This window comes from Notolepis coatsorum, assembly GCF_963971535.1.
Source record: "Notolepis coatsorum genome assembly, chromosome: 3".
NCBI classification, from domain to species: Eukaryota; Metazoa; Chordata; class Actinopteri; order Aulopiformes; family Paralepididae; genus Notolepis; species Notolepis coatsorum.
The window spans coordinates 124,560,487-124,580,692 of NC_140167.1; the positions used below are offsets into that span (position 1 = coordinate 124,560,487).

Consider the following 20,206-nt stretch of genomic DNA (forward strand, 5'->3'; position numbering starts at 1 on the left):
TCAGTTTCTCCCACTGCTAGGACTGCCCCTTCAGCTAGCAAGGTCAGTTTTCCCCACTGCTAGGACTGCCCCTTCAGCTAGCAAGGTCAGTTTCCCCACAGCTAGGACTGTCCTTCCAGCTAGCTTGTTCTCTCATGCTGGTCCAGCCCTGTCTGCTAGCCTAGCTCCGGCAGCTAGCGCAGCCTCTATGTTAATGTAGCAGTACAGCTAGCATAGGCCCTGTAGCTAGCAGTGCCCTGGCAGCTACCCTGTCCCTCTGCTAGCCCCACTTTTGGTGTAGCTTCCCCGCTAGCATGGCCCAATTTTTTGTTTGTTGCCTTGTCATGTCCCCTGCCCCTCTGTCTGTATTTTTGGGTCGCCCGGTGGCTCCCGTGGAGGGGGGGGTACTGTGAGGTTCGCCTCTTCCCTGGACTTTTAATTCCTGTTCCCTGGACCTTTTATTCCCTGTCTCCTCACCTCACCAGCCCCCACCCTCGCGTTGTCGTTACTGTGAGGTTCGCCTCTTCCCTGGACCTTTAATTCCTGTTCCCTGGACCTTTAATTCCCTGTCTCCTCACCTCTCCAGCCCCCACCCTCGCGTTCGTTTACTCTCGTCTGCTCTTCAGCAGCCCACACCCTTGGACTACCTTTCATTATGTGTTTGATTGGTCCATGCCGAACACACACTTCTAAGTCAAGTATCAATTACCATCACGCACCTGATGTGTGTTCTAATTAGCGCCCCAGTGGGCTTTAAATACCTCGATCTCCCCCCCAGTCCTGGTCGGGTCGTTCTGTAAGCTCCTACGGGAGATTCTCTATCTGTAGGCTCCTACGGGAGATTCTCTATCTGTATCTGTTTCTGTATTCTGTATGCTTTTCATCTCCGGCGTGAGACGAGGTGCCAGCCTTCGCCACCTGTCGCCGTTTGCCTGGAGTGGGACACAGCCTGCGCTCTCTAATTCTCTACGGGAGGTATTCCAGTGTTCCACTCCAGACTCCGCGCAGACGCGCTCCTACAGCAGACGCGCTCCTACTGCAGACGCGCACCACTCCAGACTCCGCGCAGACGCGCTCCTACAGCAGACGCGCACCACTCCAGACTCCGCGCAGACACGCTCCTACAGCAGACGCGCTCCTACAGCAGACGCGCTCCTACAGCAGACGCGCACCACTCCAGACTCCGCGCAGACGCGCTCCTACAGCAGACGCGCTCCTACTGCAGACGCGCACCACTCCAGACTCCGCGCAGACGCGCTCCTACAGCAGACGCGCTCCTACAGCAGACGCGCACCACTCCAGACTCCGCGCAGACGCGCTCCTACAGCAGACGCGCTCCTACAGCAGACGCGCTCCTACAGCAGACGCGCACCACTCCAGACTCCGCGCAGACGCGCTCCTACAGCAGACGCGCACCACTCCAGGCTTCTAGCCGGCGCGCTACTACTCCAGATGCGCATCGCTTTCTAATTCTCTACGGGAGGATGCGTCTCTCCGAGCCGGCGCGCTCTCCGAACCGGCGCGTTCTCCAAGCCGACGCGCACCACTTCAAACGTTTAGCCGGCGCGCTACTACTCCAGACGCGCATCGCTCTCTAATTCTCTACGGGAGGATGCGTCTCTCTGAGCCGGCGCGCTCTCCGAACCGGCGCGTTCTCCAGCCGACGCGCACCACTCCAGACTTCTAGCCGGCGCGCTACTACTCCAGACGCGCATCGCTCTCTAATTCTCTACGGGAGGATGCGTCTCTCCGAGCCGGCGCGCTCTCCGAACCGGCGCGTTCTCCAAGCCGACGCGCACCACTCCAGACTTCTAGCCGGCGCGCTACTACTCCAGACGCGCATCGCTCTCTAATTCTCTACGGGAGGATGCGTCTCTCCGAGCCGGCGCGCTCTCCGAACCGGCGCGTTCTCCAAGCCGACGCGCACCACTCCAGACTTCTAGCCGGCGCGCTACTACTCCAGACGCGCATCGCTCTCTAATTCTCTACGGGAGGATGCGTCTCTCCGAGCCGGCGCGCTCTCCGAACCGGCGCGTTCTCCAAGCCGATGCGCTCCACTCCAGACGTCTAGCCTGCGCACTCCTACTCCATCCCTGTAAGCAGCTCTAGCCCTCGCCCTGTCCAAGGCCTTAACCCTGTTTTCTCTGTCCCTGTCTCCAGCCCGCCTCCCCGGGCCTCTGTCCCTGTTCCCCTCTCCAGTGCCCCTGTTCCTTGCCCTGGCCCTGTCCTTAGCCTTAGCCCCTTAGCCTGCTCGCCTCTTAAAGGCACAGTGCCAATTTTCCCTAATTCTTGTTTCCAGTATTTTGTGTTCTCCCTAGCCTTCCCCTTAGCCTGCTCGCCCTCTTAAAGGCACATTGCCCTTTTTCCTTGTTTCCAGTTTTTTTGTGTTCTCCCTTAAAGGGACAGTGCCGCTTTTTCTGTTGTATTCAATAAATGCCCAGTTCTTGGCTTACTCTCATACCTGTCTTGTGTTGTGCGATTGGGGTCGGTTACAAACCATAACACTATTATTAGTATTGGGTTAGAGTTGTTTGATTTACACTAACGTAATGTTAGATTGCTATCTGAGAAAGTTAAAATGCTAACGTAACGTTAGTCTATGTGAGCTGGCTACAACATTTTCCAATGTGTAATCGGAAGTCAAAATGGACTGCATATAAACAGCTGATGACTCATAACTTCCTATCACGTTTGAATAATGCTGTAAAGTTAAGTAAAAATGCATTTCAATAGTTTACGTTTATTTGGATCCCCATTAGCCACAGCAGTGCTGGGGCTATTCTTCCTGGGGTCCATAACACATAAAATACAGTTACAGACGTATACACTCACAACATTTACATGTCATACAGACAATTAAAACAACAATAAAAACCCTTATACACTCATAACATTTACATGACATACAGACCATTAAAACAACAATAAAAACCCTTATACACTCACAACATTTACATGTCATACGGAATAGTATTCTATTACATACATCTAGTAATGTATATGAATTGAGAGCTTACCGATGCAGAGCTAAATCCACTGTTGACAACAGACGAGTCGCAATATTTACTTCCTAGTTCCGGAGCTTGAGGAATGTCATTGGGAGAAATCAAGTCACCTGACGTTGTAACGCGTTTTGATTGGTTCCGCAGCAACGCCCCTTTTCACAAACGTAGGTAGTTTTTTATCTTATCAACATATTAATTTTCATAAAGATATGACCCAAAAACCATTGCCAACAAACCGAAATGTGTTATTATAGTATATTATGTAGTTCATATTACAATAACATATACTCTCTAAAACCAGATCAATCATTTCACTAACGGAAGCCTCTAGCAACCTTCGGCCCACCGTCTATTAGACTTAGAGAGTCAAGCAGGTAAGAGCAGTCACCCTCTACGCTGCTCCACTTGTCATTTTGCACGGATTGTTAGAACGGTGGAGTTTCTCAGCCAATTTTTCTATATAGTTCAATGGGAAAGATTAGCATAGGAAATGGTGCACTCACGAATGACTCATTATCACCTTGAAGTGTTGGCTCCTCTGCTGACTCAGGGCCTTGACGTCGAGTCAACCGTTGGAAAAAATGGAGGAGGGAAGGAGAGTCCTAACTCACAGAAGGCCCGAGGAGGAGCTTCATGAGGAGGAGCTCTGACAACTCCCTGAAACAGATCCATCACATGGACCTGAACAACTCACGGAAGTCTTACCAACAGAGACGCGCACAGTGACGTACTCTATGGCGGGGGAATTTCTGCGGTGCACACGCCCAATCTTCCAGGGCGTGGGACCAGGAAACTCCCCCCCCCCCCCCCCTCTTACCCTGTAACGTGCCGAACAGCAACGTGACAGGAACCTTGAAGGACAGGAGGTTTTAACCCCTGACCAATCAAAAAGGGGAGGAAAGGATTACCAGTTCACCCCTTTACGACCCCCCACCCATGATACGATGTAATGACAAAAAAGAACATGACACAGTCATAGTCAGCTACATGAAGTGTCTAACAGCTTCACACAGCTCATGTGCTAACCTGCTATCTGATTTTTACTAAGGAAAAAACACAGAATAGAGAGGGCCCCTTTAAGAGCCCCGGTACCAGACTTACACATGTGCTTCTGTGGCCAACCTAACCCAGTTGTAGATCACAAGACACATACAACCCTTTATCACAACAAAAAATGGCAAGTACACTCTTGCTACAGAGGAACGCCGTTTTTCATAACGAGAGAATACAGAATCCTGTAATCCTTGCTAAGCACACACGATAAGCGACCAAACAATCTTTTCTTTAGGAAAATATAGTTCCTCAAGCGGTTAGCACAACCCCAGCAATTAAGCTAAGGGTTACATCGTATACCCACAAACACAGTGACACAATATATTGTAAACAACATGTCTGAGAGGAGGGTGGGGAAGCCCCAGGGAACCGGGGGGATCACCCCTCCTACCTTACCCTTGATACGGCCAAGTTGAACAGGTAACCCTGTTAATATGTGAACACACTGTTCATTGTCATTACAGGCTGAGAAAAGAATTCACTCTTCACTCATATGTCACTAAGCATAGCTTTATAGGTTAATTAACCCCCTTAGTTGTGAGTTCACGGTACATGAACACACATGTTCTCAACACCACTAACCAGATCATTTTTACACATGTAAAACAACAACCCGATTTCTATGGAGAGAAGCTATACCAGTGACAAGACAATTCACACACAACACGCATCGTATCCTCAATGTATTGCAGCAACACCCGTTTTGGAAAACATCGTTATTACAAAACATTTAGAAGGGAAGGAAAGAAGAAGTGTTTAAGGTCCGCGGGACCTTCCTACTAGTGCACTGCAACCTTGCCCAGGCCCGACGGGCTGGGTAGGGCTTTTTTTTTAATAAATAATTCGGGCTCGGCCGGGCCCGGGCACCGCCGTTTTTTATTTATTATTTTTTTTGCGTTTTTTTTTTTTTTTTTTTTTTTTTTCATATAACTAGGGTTATATGATAACCTTCGTTTTAAGATTCGCTTTCTCTTTTGCGCCAGAGAAACATTAGGATGTAATTACTGCAGCGCGCAGGGAGAAGAACTCAGGGGACAAGTTCAACTCGATTGGTTGTGTTGGAATATAGCCAGTTGGCGAACGTTTTAATTTGTTCTTGGGATGTATGTAGCCGGTTTTGTTAACGGTGTTCAACGCGTTGCTGACGTCGTGGTGAGTGATATGTTTATTATTTGCTGGGTCGCGACTCGCTACCTGTTTTGTTGCTCTGCTCGAAATCTGATTTCTGTTTTCTGTTTGTTTGTTTGACTGAGTAGGCTATTGTGTGTCGTGTGTGTGTGTGTGTGTGTGTCAAAGAAGATTCTATAGCCTTCAATACGTTTTGAGGCTGATGTGTGAGTCAGTCTATATAAGCGAGCACTGGGAGAGACGGCATTGCGAAACAGGCTATGTAAATGCTTCTTAGTTTTGTTTATTTATTACGTTCATATAAAACCGTGTTTCGAATATTTAAAATAAATACAAAAAAAATTATATTTTAATAATAATAATAATAATACTTTTTTTCTGGTTTTCTAGGGCTAGGGCTTAAAATATTATTTACAGTCGGGCTTATTTTCGGGCAGGGCCTGAAGTTCATGGGCTCGGGCAGGGCTCGGGCTTTATTTCAAGGCCCTTGCAGACCACTACTTCCTACCCCGAGCGCAGGCCAAGCAATCTGGCTAACGGGTCACCGACGTTGAACACAGCATTCCTGTGTTGACGACGAGGGCAGCGTCGCTGCGCCACCCAGCCGCTACGGTTCTCCATGTTGACGCAGTCCTCGCTGGCCGGGCTCCCGGTAGGTTCGACTAACATCCTCTGTCAAAGATGACGTCGTAGTCAGAGTGTTTAAGGCATGTTATAGTCACAGAAAACGTTCAACAGTGTAGCATTAAGCTAACAGCCGTTCGGCTGATAGCAACAAGCTAACGTATACCAGCCTGGTAACACAGCGAGCTAACGCCGCAGCTAACAGCTGCGCAGCTAACAGCTGACTGGCTAACACAGTAGTCCACAAACTAGCACGCAAGCTAAGCAGCTATCACCTGAACTGTATACAATGACATAACAAGCCACACTTCAGACAGGCCACTGTCCCAATCCCTCCCCTAACAGGGAAAAGAAAAAGAAATGTCAGAACACAGTTGTCAACGGTGGTCCAGACATACACAGGGCCCTTTGAGCATGGAACTTCCGATAAAGAAGATCCTATGCCCACATTTCCTCGTTAGGGTATACTTTCATTTGTATATGAAAGATGGGGCCTGCACGGGACAGAGAAGCATCCGCTCTAGAATCCTGGGATCACCAGGACCTAGCGCGGCCCACTAGATTAGCCATCATGGGCGTCAGACCAAGATCCCCCGACCGCCGTTTAAGCTGAGCAGAGGACTCTAGCCTGGAGTCGGCGTTTCGTAAATTGTTAGCTAACCCCCACAGCATCAACAACAACCAGAGCTCGTAAGCAAAACAGTACGTACCCAACCTGGAAACAACTGCTTCTTACAATAGTCGGTGCGTCCTACAGTCCAGCTGTGTTGCTGGAGGGTAACCCCATCCAGCCGCAGCAAGGAGGATTGTAGTTGGGAAGCATGTCAGCGGCGTGAGCTCCTAATACGAAAAAGTCGTTGAAGGTCGGAATGATAACGAAGACAATATTGCCGTATTTTCTCGAAAATAGTGAGAGAGAAAATAAAGATATGATGTCAACGTATCTCCTTGTTCCTTTCCTCAGACTAAATATTTTTCTCCACGTCAAGTGGGCATATAGCAGGCACTCGCTTGTGGATGAAATGTGCGAAGGAGATGAGTGTGTGGCCCCACCCCTGCTTATGTAGGTAAGCGGATGGGGGTGTGGCCAGATGAATGCTGGCATGTAAAGGTACATGGTGGAAGTTTTTATTCAGTGTATATACGCTGGAGCGAGATATATGCAGACGGGTGCTGAGCAAGCCATAACGACATAGAACTATAATGCGGTCAACAAATAAAAAAGGAAATGTCGTGCAGCGGAGCGAAAATGGAGAAAAACAAAAACCACCATAAAAGATGCTTTAACTGCTTATAATAAAACCATCCGCTTAGCAAGGAAAGACTACTTCTCTAAAATCATTACAGAAAACGCTGGAAACTCCAGAATCCTTTTTTCCACTATTAATATACTACTCAACACTGCCCCTACATCTCCTCAGTCATCAACGGTTAAGTGTGAAGAACTTGCACTATTCTTTAACAACAAAATAACCTTGATCAGGGCCAGCATTACTCATGATGGAAATAAAGCAGATTGCAGCAAACCACGCAATGTTACCATGAGAAGATTCACATGCATCACATTAGATGTACTCTGCAAAACTGTCTCAGAGTGTAACTCCTCCACCTCAGACATTGACCCTATACCTACAGCCTTCTTCAAACGGGTGTTTAATAGTGTTTCTAGCCCTGTGCTAGATATTAGGGGTGGAACGGTACGCATTCGAACCGTGTACCGAACAATACACACATGCCCCGAACCGTGGAGGTCGTACCGAACGGTACGCATTCGAACCGTACACCGTTCGGTACGACCTCCACGGTTCGGGGCATGTGTGTATTGTTTGGTTATATAACGTTAGCCTCGAGCTAGGCTAACGTTATGTTAGCTACGAGCTAACTAACTTTAGCCGTGAGCTAACTAATGTTAGCCGCAAGCTAACCGTGGAAACGTTCACAGAGAAGTGACTCCGCAACACAAGTTCGATTAGTGGGGAAGGGGGGTATATTGACAAGGCTTGACAACAGAGGTTTAAAGATAACTGTTTGTGTTCAATAACGAGCCAGGAGACTAGAGCGTGTGTGTCAACTGCATCTGCAACCCATAACATCCTGATCCCTGCTGGGACGTACCAACTCCACACACCACTGTGGGGGGTTTATATTCCCCATTCCCTTGTAACATCTCCTTTTTTTTAAGATAACAACAGTTACAACATTCCTTAGTGCAAATTATTATTAATACAAGAAACCCCATAAACGTCCTTATTTAAACCCTAATAATCTTTTCTGTGACTTTTACTTTTTGATAAGAAAGTCTAGTGCTGGTTGAGCATTATGCATACTTTATGTTGGCCTTTGTCTATAATGTGGCCACAAAAATGGAAAGGTTTAATCATTTTTTGTTTGCACTAAGTTAATACTTATATTTTTCAGTCAGTTCGGTCTTTGTGTGCCAAACATTATTTACCAAATAAATGAGAAGCATGTTTAACTCAGCAATGCCTCCCCTCTTGCTGTACCAAAATCTCTCCTAGGTCTAACCGTCACAGTCAAAAGAATGTGCCTGATGTCAAATGGCCTCATTCTTTCAGTTTTTGCATGACTACGTCCTTGAGAATAACTGAAAAGTTGGATTATTTTTAGGCTATATATCTTATGTTGATGTATGGTATTTTTGGAGTGTTACATTTAAAAAAAAAAAAAAATCAAACCACGTATACCGAACCGAACCGTAAACCGTAAACCTAAAACCGTGATACGAACCGAACCGTTGATTTTGTGAACCGTTCCACCCCTACTAGATATCATAAACACTTCCCTTAGAACTGGTATTTTCCCAGATGCCTTTAAAACAGCAGTTGTAAAGCCATTACTAAAAAAACCTAACTTGGATAGTAATGTAATGGCAAATTATCGTCCAATATCCAACCTACCATTCATTAGTAAAGTACTTGAAAAGATAGTTTCAGTTCAAATAAATTCCTTTCTTGAAGAAAACAACATCGTAGAAGAATTTCAGTCGGGATTCAGAAAATATCATAGCACTGAAACTGCCCTCACCAAAATAATCAGTGACCTCAGGCTAAACTCTGACGAGAATAAGATCTCCATCCTTATCCTGCTAGATCTCAGTGCAGCATTTGATACAATCGATCACGATATTCTAATCGATCGTCTTGAAAACCATGTCGGTTTCTCAGAACATGTGCTAGGCTGGTTTAAAACATACATCAGAGGGAGGAAATTCTATGTTAAACTAGGAGATCACATGTCTGATATATACGACAACAACTATGGAGTTGCACAAGGGAGTTGCTTAGGTCCTTTACTCTTCTCCCTTTACATGTTACCGCTGGGTGATATCATCAGAGAACATAATGTAGATTTCCATAGCTATGCGGATGATACACAACTGTACATATCTGCTGAACCAAATGATACAGCGATTAGCTCCATTACAGACTGCTTACTGGCAATAAATAAATGGATGAGTAAGAACTTCCTGAAACTAAACGAGAACAAAACTGAAATTCTAATTATCGGCCCCAAAACTAAAAAAGAAACGTTAATAAAGAACCTGGGAGGACTAACCCCTTGGATCAAATCTGAGGTCACTAGTCTCGGGGTTATCATAGATTCAGAACTGAACTTCAATTCTCATACAGCGACAGCTGCAGACTGCACTCTGGCCTGCTTACATAGGGCGTGGTGCCTCAATCACCACACCTGTGATAAATGATAAGGGCGGCCATTTTAGTGGGAGCATTTCTATGTTCCCCGGGTCCTATGTTCCCCGGGTCCTATGTTCCCCGGTAGCGATAAAAAGGGTCCTATGTTCCCCGGGTCCTATGTTCCCACACTCCCGTTGCGGCTCCTGAAAAAGCGACCGAGTTGTGTGAGGGTCGACCATGTCAGCTTGCTTCATTTCTCTGTCATTACGGTAGTGTTCTCAAACGTACACTTCACGACTAAAAAAGGGTCCTATGTTCCCCGCTACTCCAGAAAAAGCGACAGAGTTGTGTGAGGGTGTAGATATGGTGCAACATGTGTAATTGTGTAATTGTGTATGTGTGTGTGTGTTCTGGATGTATCAGTACTGTATATCTACTCAGATTCAGATTCAGATTCAGATTACTTTATTCGCCATTTCATACAGGTACAAAATGGAACGTGTTTTGACATTACAGTGCATACTTTTTTTTACAATTAAGAACAATACAACAGTAAATAAATAATTTTAAGTAAAGTGCAAGACAGGACAGAACAGTGAGACAACAATAAGACTGTGAAAGTGCGGTGGTTGGGGACATGGATACAGTGCAACACAAGGTTCAAGTCCAGAAGTCCAGCCCTAGCAGCTCGCCATAGAGGGGGGGGGGAGCAGAGGGACACCTGACTCGTTTACCAGGCGAGCTGCTGAGGGGAAGAAACTCAGTCTGTGGCGGGACTTTACTGTCTTGGGCAGCCGTAGCCGCCTGCCGTGGGGAAGCATGTTGAAGAGGTTGTGACCCGGGTGGGCGGGGTCTGCCATGATCTTCCTCGCCCTCCTCAAGGCCCTGGTGGAATGTAGGGACTCGAGGGAGGGAAGGGGGCAGCCGATCACCCTCTCCGCCGAGCGAATCACCCGCTGCAGCTTGGTCTTGTCTCTGACCGTGGCTGCAGTGCCGTCTGACAAATTCGGCCATCAGACGCTGCTTGCACGTAACAGAGATGTATATCTGTTATTTAGTTAGGCCTACTGGACATTTTCGTTGACATAAGTAGATTTTTCGTTTTTGTTTATTTATTAAGTTAATATAAAGCGTGTTTCGAAAGTTTTTGAGGTTGTTAAATACACGCTTTTGATTTCTTTAAGTGGCGAGTGACGTATTTTTCGAGCTTATTTGAGAAGGGTCCAGCTGCACAGCCGGACAGCAACGCTCTCAGGGCCGCGCTGTGACTGCTGTTCTGTCACTCCCAGCCTAGTAGTGGGCCGGTCATTGACCAAACTTTATCTTTATTTTTTATAAATCAATTATAACGAACATTACTGTTTTGCTTGTTTATTACTTCATTGTTTTATAAATTTTTTTTACATTTATTTCATTTGTTTTTAATTTATGTTCGAAATAAATAAACGCATTCATTCATTCAAGATATTGTGTGAGCAAAAAAGACAAGAAAAATACATGTTATGAAGTATTGTTGTGAAGGGCCAGATTAACACTGAGAATCTACGTTTTATTGTTTTATATAACTTGTATATTATTTATATATATAAGCTATATCCCTTTAAGCCTCCGTTTGAATCATAGCATTATTCGCTTTCCTCATTGGATAACGCCCTTGACACTGCCGGCGCCAAGAATCGCGCCCCTCAGACAAGTTCAAAGACGAGTCTGGACAAGTTGAGACATGCCCTTGGCCAGCGCATTGATTCCGGACAAGAGATTCGGTTGCGCCCTAGAAAGCACTCTAAGTATATATTGTGGAAGGCGCAAACAGTAGCAGTTCGTCCGAAGTAAAGTAGCAGCAGTTCGACCTAATCTAACGCAGCAGCAGTTCGTCATTTAGTGTGAATCTAACGTTAGCGCAGTTCGTTCGGTGTGCAGCAGTAACAAGCAGTTCATTCGTTTAGTAACTAGTGTGAACCTTAGCAAGTGTGTGTGGACTTAACGTAATTAGTATCAAAACACGAGGTGAACCTAGCAGCAGAACTATTGGACATGTGAGCATTGGAACCTACCACGGCGTATCGTTACGGATAACTAGCAGCTCCTTAGATACTACCTTGATATTGTAGAACCATTGTTTGGTGGATTATAGTGACTTGTGGAAACGTAGTACCGTGGAGAAGAGCATCGTTAATACCATTGTCGTTTGGATTTAACTACCCTGAAGATCTACATCGGGCTAGCTTCGAGGACGAAGCTGGCTGGCTATCATCATTGCTATCGGGCATTGGATTACAGCTATTACCCTGCTACCGAGCACTTGGATTACAAGGACCGGATCCGTATGAGAACCCCCTTTCTTCAAGTGAACAGCCGGAGTATCCGTCTATTCTTCATTCCTCTGGAGCTTACTACTCTGTGGGAGGAAATCACCAGTCTCCAGCTATACCCTCGTTTGCCCCACTATATCACCATCTCACGCCATGCAGCGTCCCGGTCTAGTATACTTAGCCTAGGAATTATTCATTCCCACTGACTTTGATACTCTGACATTCTAATATCATTCGCCATAAAAGAGCGACCCAGTAATTATCAGTTGTATATCTGCTTAATAATAAAATACTGTAAATGATATCTCTTTGTCACCGTGCCGTCTATTGAGTGTCTGCCATAATAACTGTACTGTCTGGCAAGTAATAATAATAATATGTAGTAGTGGTTTAATCTATCACAATCTTTAATACAGTCAGGGTTTTGTAACCCCTCAGTTACAATTGGTCCTTCGAGCCGGAGGGTATCAGTAATACTAATCATATTAATAGTAATATGGCCAGCGGCGGACACTCTCCAAACGGCTCTCCCAAACTAGAGCGCCCTAGGCGCCAACGTCAGCCCCCTCCACACTTGGAGGACTACGCTGTCGTTCTACCTCCTAGCTTATCTAAAAAGACGTTAAGCACGGATAAAACTAATAGCTCAAGTATGCCCAACCTTATCGACTTGTCGGCCCCACTAGTAGAGACCCAAGCTGGTTTAAGCGAAACTGACTTAGCTCACGGGGGGGGACAAGCGGGACATGACTTGACTATGCCCAACGACCACAGCGCCACCGAGATGGACCTCGGAGCGCCAGAAGATAAAGACCGCGCATCCGAGATGGACCTCGGAGCGCAAGAAGGTACAGAACGCGCACCCGAGATGGACCTCGGAGCGCAAGAGGATAAAGAGCGCGCCCCCGAGACGGACCTCGGCGCGCACCAAAGAAAAGAGTACCGCGCCTCCGAGATGGACCGCAGAGCGCGGGAGAAGATAAGAAACAGCGCCCCCGAGATGAACCTCGGCGCGCGTAAAGGGAACAGGTCAACGCCAAGCCCTGTCAACTCCAGATCACCATCATCAGCGTCATCCCCAAGCGAGGCCGACCAGAGGCTAGCGCAAGTCCTGATTGCCACGCTGACAGCTTCAACCGAAAGAGACCGCCTCCAGGGTGAGCGTGAACGTCTCCAAGCGCAACAAGAGAGTGAGCGTAACCGCCTACAGAGTGAGCGTGAACATTCTAGACTGGAAGAGAGGCGCCTCCAGGCTGAAGAAAACATCCAGCGAGACCGCGCCAATGCGCAACGCGAGGCACAGCGCGACGCAGCCAATGCCCAGCGCGAGGCGGAACGAGACCGTCTGCAGGCGCAAATGATGGAGCAAGCGCTCCAGAGGGTGACTCCCCACTCCTCCACCCGGAGCTCCCGGAGATCATCACGACAAGGGTCGAGGGCACCTTCCCCTCCCCGACCAATCTACACGGGACCCAGCCAACGGGAAGAACCTGCCTACGTCGCCGAGAAACTAACCAAGCGACTACAAAGCCTAGCGGAGGACGAGGGAGGACATAAAGCCCACACGCACGAACCCATCTCAGACCAGGAGGAACAGTGCAGCCCCGATCTCAGCCCCGACACGCTGCGTTACGAACCCCCAACCCGTCCCAGGGGTGAGTTTGAGCAACAGACAGCACCGAGGAGCAGTACCTGGGGGCCCGGCCTCTGGTTCCCACCCAGCACGAACCCACGACCCCACGTACGGGGAGACTCGCCAAGGAGGCCTCTCCCCCTACGCGCATCAGTGTCACAGCCATCCATGGCATCTTACATTGGGACACCCACATTCCCAGACTTTACGCGTGAAGACAGAGCGCAGTATACCGAACTGCGCATGTGTTTAGAGACCATTATGTCCGGAGTACAGGACGAGTCCTACAAATATGCCATCCTCCTCAAGCACCTTAAAGTACCCAGAGCGCATAACATAGCGCTGGCATACTCTAACTCAAGGACTCCCTACTCTGATGCCCTGGTGGCCCTCGACGCGCGTTATGGACGTACATGGGACTATGTTATTCAAGAGATACGGGAGATTGAACGTCTCCCCCCAGCTAAAGACAATCGAGCCCTGGATGACCTATCCATTAAAGTCCAATCCCTGGTAGGGATGCTCGGGTCACAAAGAGAGAAGGGGATGCACGAATTGTACGCCAACTCCAACGTGGAGCGGATATTAGAGAAGCTCCCCCCAGCCCGCCAAGAACCAGGCCGAGGCGGTGTCACGGCAGACGAGTCACAACCCCCACGCCAAGGAGAAATGGAAGGCTGCCTGTCAGTACTGCGACAGTGAACACTGGCTGTCACAGTGCGACGCCTTCAAAGGACTGACTACAGCCGAAATAAGTCAGTGGCTTAAGGATAACCGCCGCTGCTTCCGCTGCGCGCACGGCCACATGGCAGCAGAGTGCCGCCTCAAGAAAAGGTGCGGCAAGTGTGACGGCGCCCACCTAGAAGTCATGCACGAGAGCAATAAACGCCCACCAGGAGACCAAAGTAGACCCATCACAGTGATGTACCAGGCCGAGTCGGTGTAACCACAGACCAGTCTTAACCCCCCCGCCAAAGAGGGATGGAAGATCACATGTTTTTACTGCCACAGAGGACACTGGCTGGCACAGTGCGACGCGTTCAAGGGACTGACCATCGCCGAAATGGATCAGTGGATTGAGGCTGACCCCCCAGACGCCACTTACCGCGAATCACTGTGCGAGGCCCCCAAGCGGAGATTAGCCCTACAAGGCAACTCACCAGCAGAAGTACTATACATAGACCCTGCGAAGAGCGGGAGCTCCCGAGTGCTCCTCAAGGTGGTCCGAGTGCTCCTGAGCTACGGGGACAAGGTACTCGACACCTACGCCGTCCTCGACGACGGGTCAGAGAAGACTCTCCTCCTCGCTTCCGCCGCAACCCAGTTGGGCCTGCGGGGTCCAGAGGAAACAATGACAATCCGTACCATTCGTCGAGACTTAAAGACAATAAAGGGTGAAAACGTCTCGTTCACCATAGCAGCGATCGAGCAGCCCGAGAAGCGGTACAGCATCACCAAGGCGTTCACAAGCCACGACATAGATCTGTCACGCTATGACTACCCCATCCCACAGCTGATGGAGAAGTACGCGCACCTACGCCGACTGCCCATACCGCGCATCGACGGCGCCACACCGACCCTACTCATTGGCTCCGACCATGCGGACCTCATTGTCCCAACCAAGGCGGCCCACATCGGACCTAAAGGATGCCCAGCCGCGGTTAAGACCCGACTGGGGTGGACGCTCCAGGGCCCCCTCTACGGACCTGCCAGCCAACCAACTACCACATGCTGCCTTTACACCCAGGCGAGCGACACAGACAACACTCTCCTACGGCCCGTTGAGAGGCTATGGACACTGGACGTGATGCCATTCGGGACCGAGCGCGAGATGGTTCGGCCCAAAGAGGACAAGTGCGCCGTCGCTCTGCTGGATCGGAGGACTGCGAGAGTCGGGGTCGGCGGAGTGTTCAGACGCGCAGCCCCACTCTTGAAGCGGACGAAGATGCCTGTGAGAGAACCGTGGGCTCAAGAAGAGGGAGTTCCGAACTCCACCCCCCTCAGCTACGCTCGAAGCGACGTAGCTGACCTCGAACCCATCACCCCAAACTACCTCTTGATGGTGCGGCCGGACCCGGCCCTTCCTCAGACGGTGTACAGACAGGACGACAGGAACGGACGGAGGATGTGGAGACACAACCAAGCACAGATCGACCAGTCTTGGGCCCGCTTCCTCCTACTGATGACATGATGCTACCATCCCTTCCAGCCCGTCAGAAGTGGGTAAAGGACAGGGACAACCTGAAGGTGGACACAGTCGTCATGATAATAGACCAGTCACTACCCCGAGCTACGTGGCCGGCCGGCCGCGTGAGCAGAGTGATTACTGGTGCCGATGGGAAGGTCAGAGCGGCAGAAGTCATCGTCCAAGGGCGGACTTACACCCGACCTGTGGCTAAGTTGATAGAGCTGTCGGAGATCCCTGACTCCCCTGACGACGACCATGACCCACTGACTTTGTATATTGTTCCAACTCCTCATAACAAAGTATGGAGAAGTTGACTGGACACTAATATTAATCTGTGCCCCTTTATTTACTAATTAGGTGCGGACTAATTAGGAGGCGGCTGTTGTGAAGGGCCAGATTAACACTGAGAATCTACGTTTTATTGTTTTATATAACTTGTATATTATTTATATATATAAGCTATATCCCTTTAAGCCTCCGTTTGAATCATAGCATTATTCGCTTTCCTCATTGGATAACGCCCTTGACACTGCCGGCGCCAAGAATCGCGCCCCTCAGACAAGTTCAAAGACGAGTCTGGACAAGTTGAGACATGCCCTTGGCCAGCGCATTGATTCCGGACAAGAGATTCGGTTGCGCCCTAGAAAGCACTCTAAGTATATATTGTGGAAGGCGCAAACAGTAGCAGTTCGTCCGAAGTAAAGTAGCAGCAGTTCGACCTAATCTAACGCAGCAGCAGTTCGTCATTTAGTGTGAATCTAATGTTAACGCAGTTCGTTCGGTGTGCAGCAGTAACAAGCAGTTAGTTCGTTTAGTAACTAGTGTGAACCTTAGCAAGTGTGTGTGGACTTAACGTAATTAGTATCAGAACACGAGGTGAACCTAGCAGCAGAACTAGTGGACATGTGAGCATTGGAACCTACCGCGGCGTATCGTTACGGATAACTAGCAGCTCCTTAGATACTACCTTGATATTGTAGAACCATTGTTTGGTGGATTATAGTGACTTGTGGAAACGTAGTACCGTGGAGAAGAGCATCGTTAATACCATTGTCGTTTGGATTTAACTACCCTGAAGATCTACATCGGGCTAGCTTCGAGGACGAAGCTGGCTGGCTATCATCATTGCTATCGGGCATTGGATTACAGCTATTACCCTGCTACCGAGCACTTGGATTACAAGGACCGGATCCGTATGAGAACCCCCTTTCTTCAAGTGAACAGCCGGAGTATCCGTCTATTCTTCATTCCTCTGGAGCTTACTACTCTGTGGGAGGAAATCACCAGTCTCCAGCTATACCCTCGTTTGCCCCACTATATCGCCATCTCACGCCATGCAGCGTCCCGGTCTAGTATACTTAGCCTAGGAATTATTCATTCCCACTGACTTTGATACTCTGACATTCTAATATCATTCGCCATAAAAGAGCGACCCAGTAATTATCAGTTGTATATCTGCTTAATAATAAAATACTGTAAATGATATCTCTTTGTCACCGTGCCGTCTATTGAGTGTCTGCCATAATAACTGTACTGTCTGGCAAGTAATAATAATAATAATATGTAGTAGTGGTTTAATCTATCACAATCTTTAATACAGTCAGGGTTTTGTAACCCCTCAGTTACAAGTATAGTTAATTTACTATATGTAAACATCCTCTGGCCTGTTTGTAGAACTTCCCTGTGTTGTTGACAAAGCTAAACCCTATTGATATGAAGTTGTCAAACCCAATTGATATGAAGTCTAATGGGAACATGAGAGGATGCCGTCATTTGCTGCTATGTTCATGGCCCTGAGAGCGCTGCTCTCCGGCTGTGCAGCTGGATACTATTGACTTATTTCTCGCCAGGTGGACAGCGCCTTGGTTCTGAAGCTGCAGTGAAAGGGTTAACGTGTGCCTTGGTCATAAGATCTGCCTATCATTTATTTTTATTTCTACTGTCCCAGTTTTGATATATTATACATAAATAGGGGTGGCATTCGCCGTGCATAGCGGTGTGAGTGGTGCAAGGGCTGTTTTGTGTTTTCCTTCGGTCATGGCGTGTATGCAGCAGGACCTGTCTCTCGCGGAGGTCTTTAATTGGCATGATGCAACACTCAATGTTAGCGTGTGTGTGTGCCTAAAAGCACAGCAGAGAATTATGGCATCATTAACCGAACTCAGTCAAAGTTTTGCTTGCGGTGGTTGCAATTCCCCCTCCTCCTCGCAGTCCTCGCAGCCATGGCAGTCATCCACGGAGCGAGAGTTAAAATACGTACATGGCTATAAGCTTCTAAAACAATTTAATAGGCTAAACTTCGTTTTAAATTCTTTAATTCACATTTGTTTATTTCATTAAATTTTTCCCGACATAATGCTACCTGCCCCGACCAGATCCGTGACTCTGTTGCGATACAGATGAATTATCTTCTTAAAATAGTATAAGTGGCTATCTTGGCCCTGAGAGCGTTGCTCTCCGGCTGTGCAGCTGGACCCTTCTCAAATAAGCACGAAAAAGGCTATAAGCTTCTAAAACGATTTACTAGGCTAAACTTCGTTTTAAATTCTTTAATTCACATTTGTTTATTTCATAAAAAATTTCCCGACATAATGCTACCTGCCCCGACCAGATCCGTGACTCCGTTGCGATACAGATGAATTATCTTCTCAAAATAGTATAAGTGGCTATCTTTTATGCGTATTTTACCACTGGTTGAAAACCACTGCTGTAGATCACTGCTGGTACGTGCGCTGGGGTGGCGAGCCTTTATCGCTACCGGGGAACATAGGACCTGGGGAACATAGGACCTTTATTTCAGCATTTGGCAAGCCTTTATCGCTATTTCAGCGGGGAACATAGGACCCTTTTTTTGTTCGGTAGCGTTCGGGAGCGGGCGGGACCGGGGAACATAGAACCTTTATTTCGGGAGTGGGGAACATAGAACCCTTTCTTTAAAAAAAAAGCGGGGAACATAGGACCCGGGGAACATAGGGATGACCCCATTTTAGTTACAAGGAAAACAGAAATAACCAGTGTGTCAATCACAGACCACCAATTAGTGACAGCACACTTAAACCACAATGTGAATATACACCACAGACAGTAAGTATCCCTCCACCATGTGAAAGTAATACGTAACACACACACACACGCATGCACATATGCATGCACACACACACACAGGCGTGTGTACAGACACATATGCAGCAATTCCACTGAAATCCGTCTATATGCTGTATACTGTATGCACGTAAAGCATGTGTAAAGCATTTTTCAACATGTCATGTGTGTTTTTAGTAACGCCAGGCGGTGGCCCCTGATGATGGACCCCCAGGGCCAGGCCAACAAGTGGGTGAAGAACATGGAGAAGGTCAACTCTCTAAGCATAATCAAGCTGAGTGACTCTGACTTCGTACGCACCCTGGAGAACTGCATTCAGTTTGGCACGCCAGGTAAACCTGTGTGTGTGTGTGTGTGTGTGTGTGTGTGTGTGTGTGTGTGTGTGTGTGTGTGTGTGTGTGTGTGTGTGTGTGTGTGTGTGTGTGTGTGTGTGTGTGTGTGTGTGTGTGTGTGTGTGTGTGTGTGTGTGTGTGTGTGTGTGTGTGTGTGTGTGTGTGTGTGTGTGTGAGGAGGGGTGTGAGAGTTAAATCTCCCCTTCACAGATTGGCTAAATTTGTTTTGGTGCAGTTCTCCCCTCCTCCTGAAGGGGGCTCCCTTCACCAGCAGAACAGATTATTTCTAGCATGAGGCCAGTGCTGTGGACTGGATGCTTAATTCCTTTGTTCTCCATTCTGCACTGAAAAAATGGGAATCAGATAATGCAATCAGTTGTACTCTTTAAGTTAACCATTAGTATCCCATCTCCCTGGACCACAGAGACACACTGATCACCAAATCAACGAATGAAGTTGCTATGGACAAAAATCTTCTTCATGGTGTCCCTGAGGTGGAAAAGCTGCCCTTTAATCCCCATCGCTACTGTGTGCACTTGACCGCATGGCCCTCGTAATAGTTAAAAAGCTGTTCCTTGGTAAACATTACGCCATTCATCTTGGCATAGGCCTGTGTGTAAGAGAAACAAAAACAATAATAATAATAATAATAATAATAATAATAATAATAATAATAATAATAATAATAATAATAATAATAATAATAATAATAATAATAATAATAATAATAATAATAATAATAATAGTATTAATAATAATAATAATAATAATAATAATAATAATAATAATAATAATAATAATAATAATAATAATAATAATAATAATAATAATAATAATAATAATAATAATGAGTAAAGATTAAAGATGGATTAAAAAGATGGAAAAAATGGAGACGGATACATAGGCATGACATTATGATAAACAACAGCCCAACTCAGCTGGTCAGCAGGGGACAAGGCTTTATCAGACCCTAGCTGGTCCCTGAGGACAGTGTGGTCTCTTGCTGCTGATCACTCCCTACAGTATGTGCCTCTTGTGGTTTCTTGGGCCTGGACTCAATTCCTTACTCCTTATAGCACAGGGTAAACCACATCTATTATTTTGGCTTGTGATTTCAGGGTTCAGTAACAGTGCTGCTGTTTCCTCCTCAAAAAAATACATTGATGCTACCTAGCTAAAATGCTAAAAAGCTAA

The 20,206-nt window shown here is 47.4% G+C and overlaps 1 protein-coding gene across 1 annotated transcript in view; it reads left to right on the top strand.

The window, feature by feature from the left end:
• LOC311225992 (dynein axonemal heavy chain 7-like) overlaps nt 1-20,206 on the top strand; it is a gene marked incomplete at both ends in the record, with an annotated part of 810,419 nt that overhangs the window by 589,124 nt on the left and 201,089 nt on the right. The window contains 1 exon segment of the mRNA XM_084311374.1: nt 18,858-19,012. Coding sequence (XP_084167500.1) covers nt 18,858-19,012 — 155 coding nt within the window.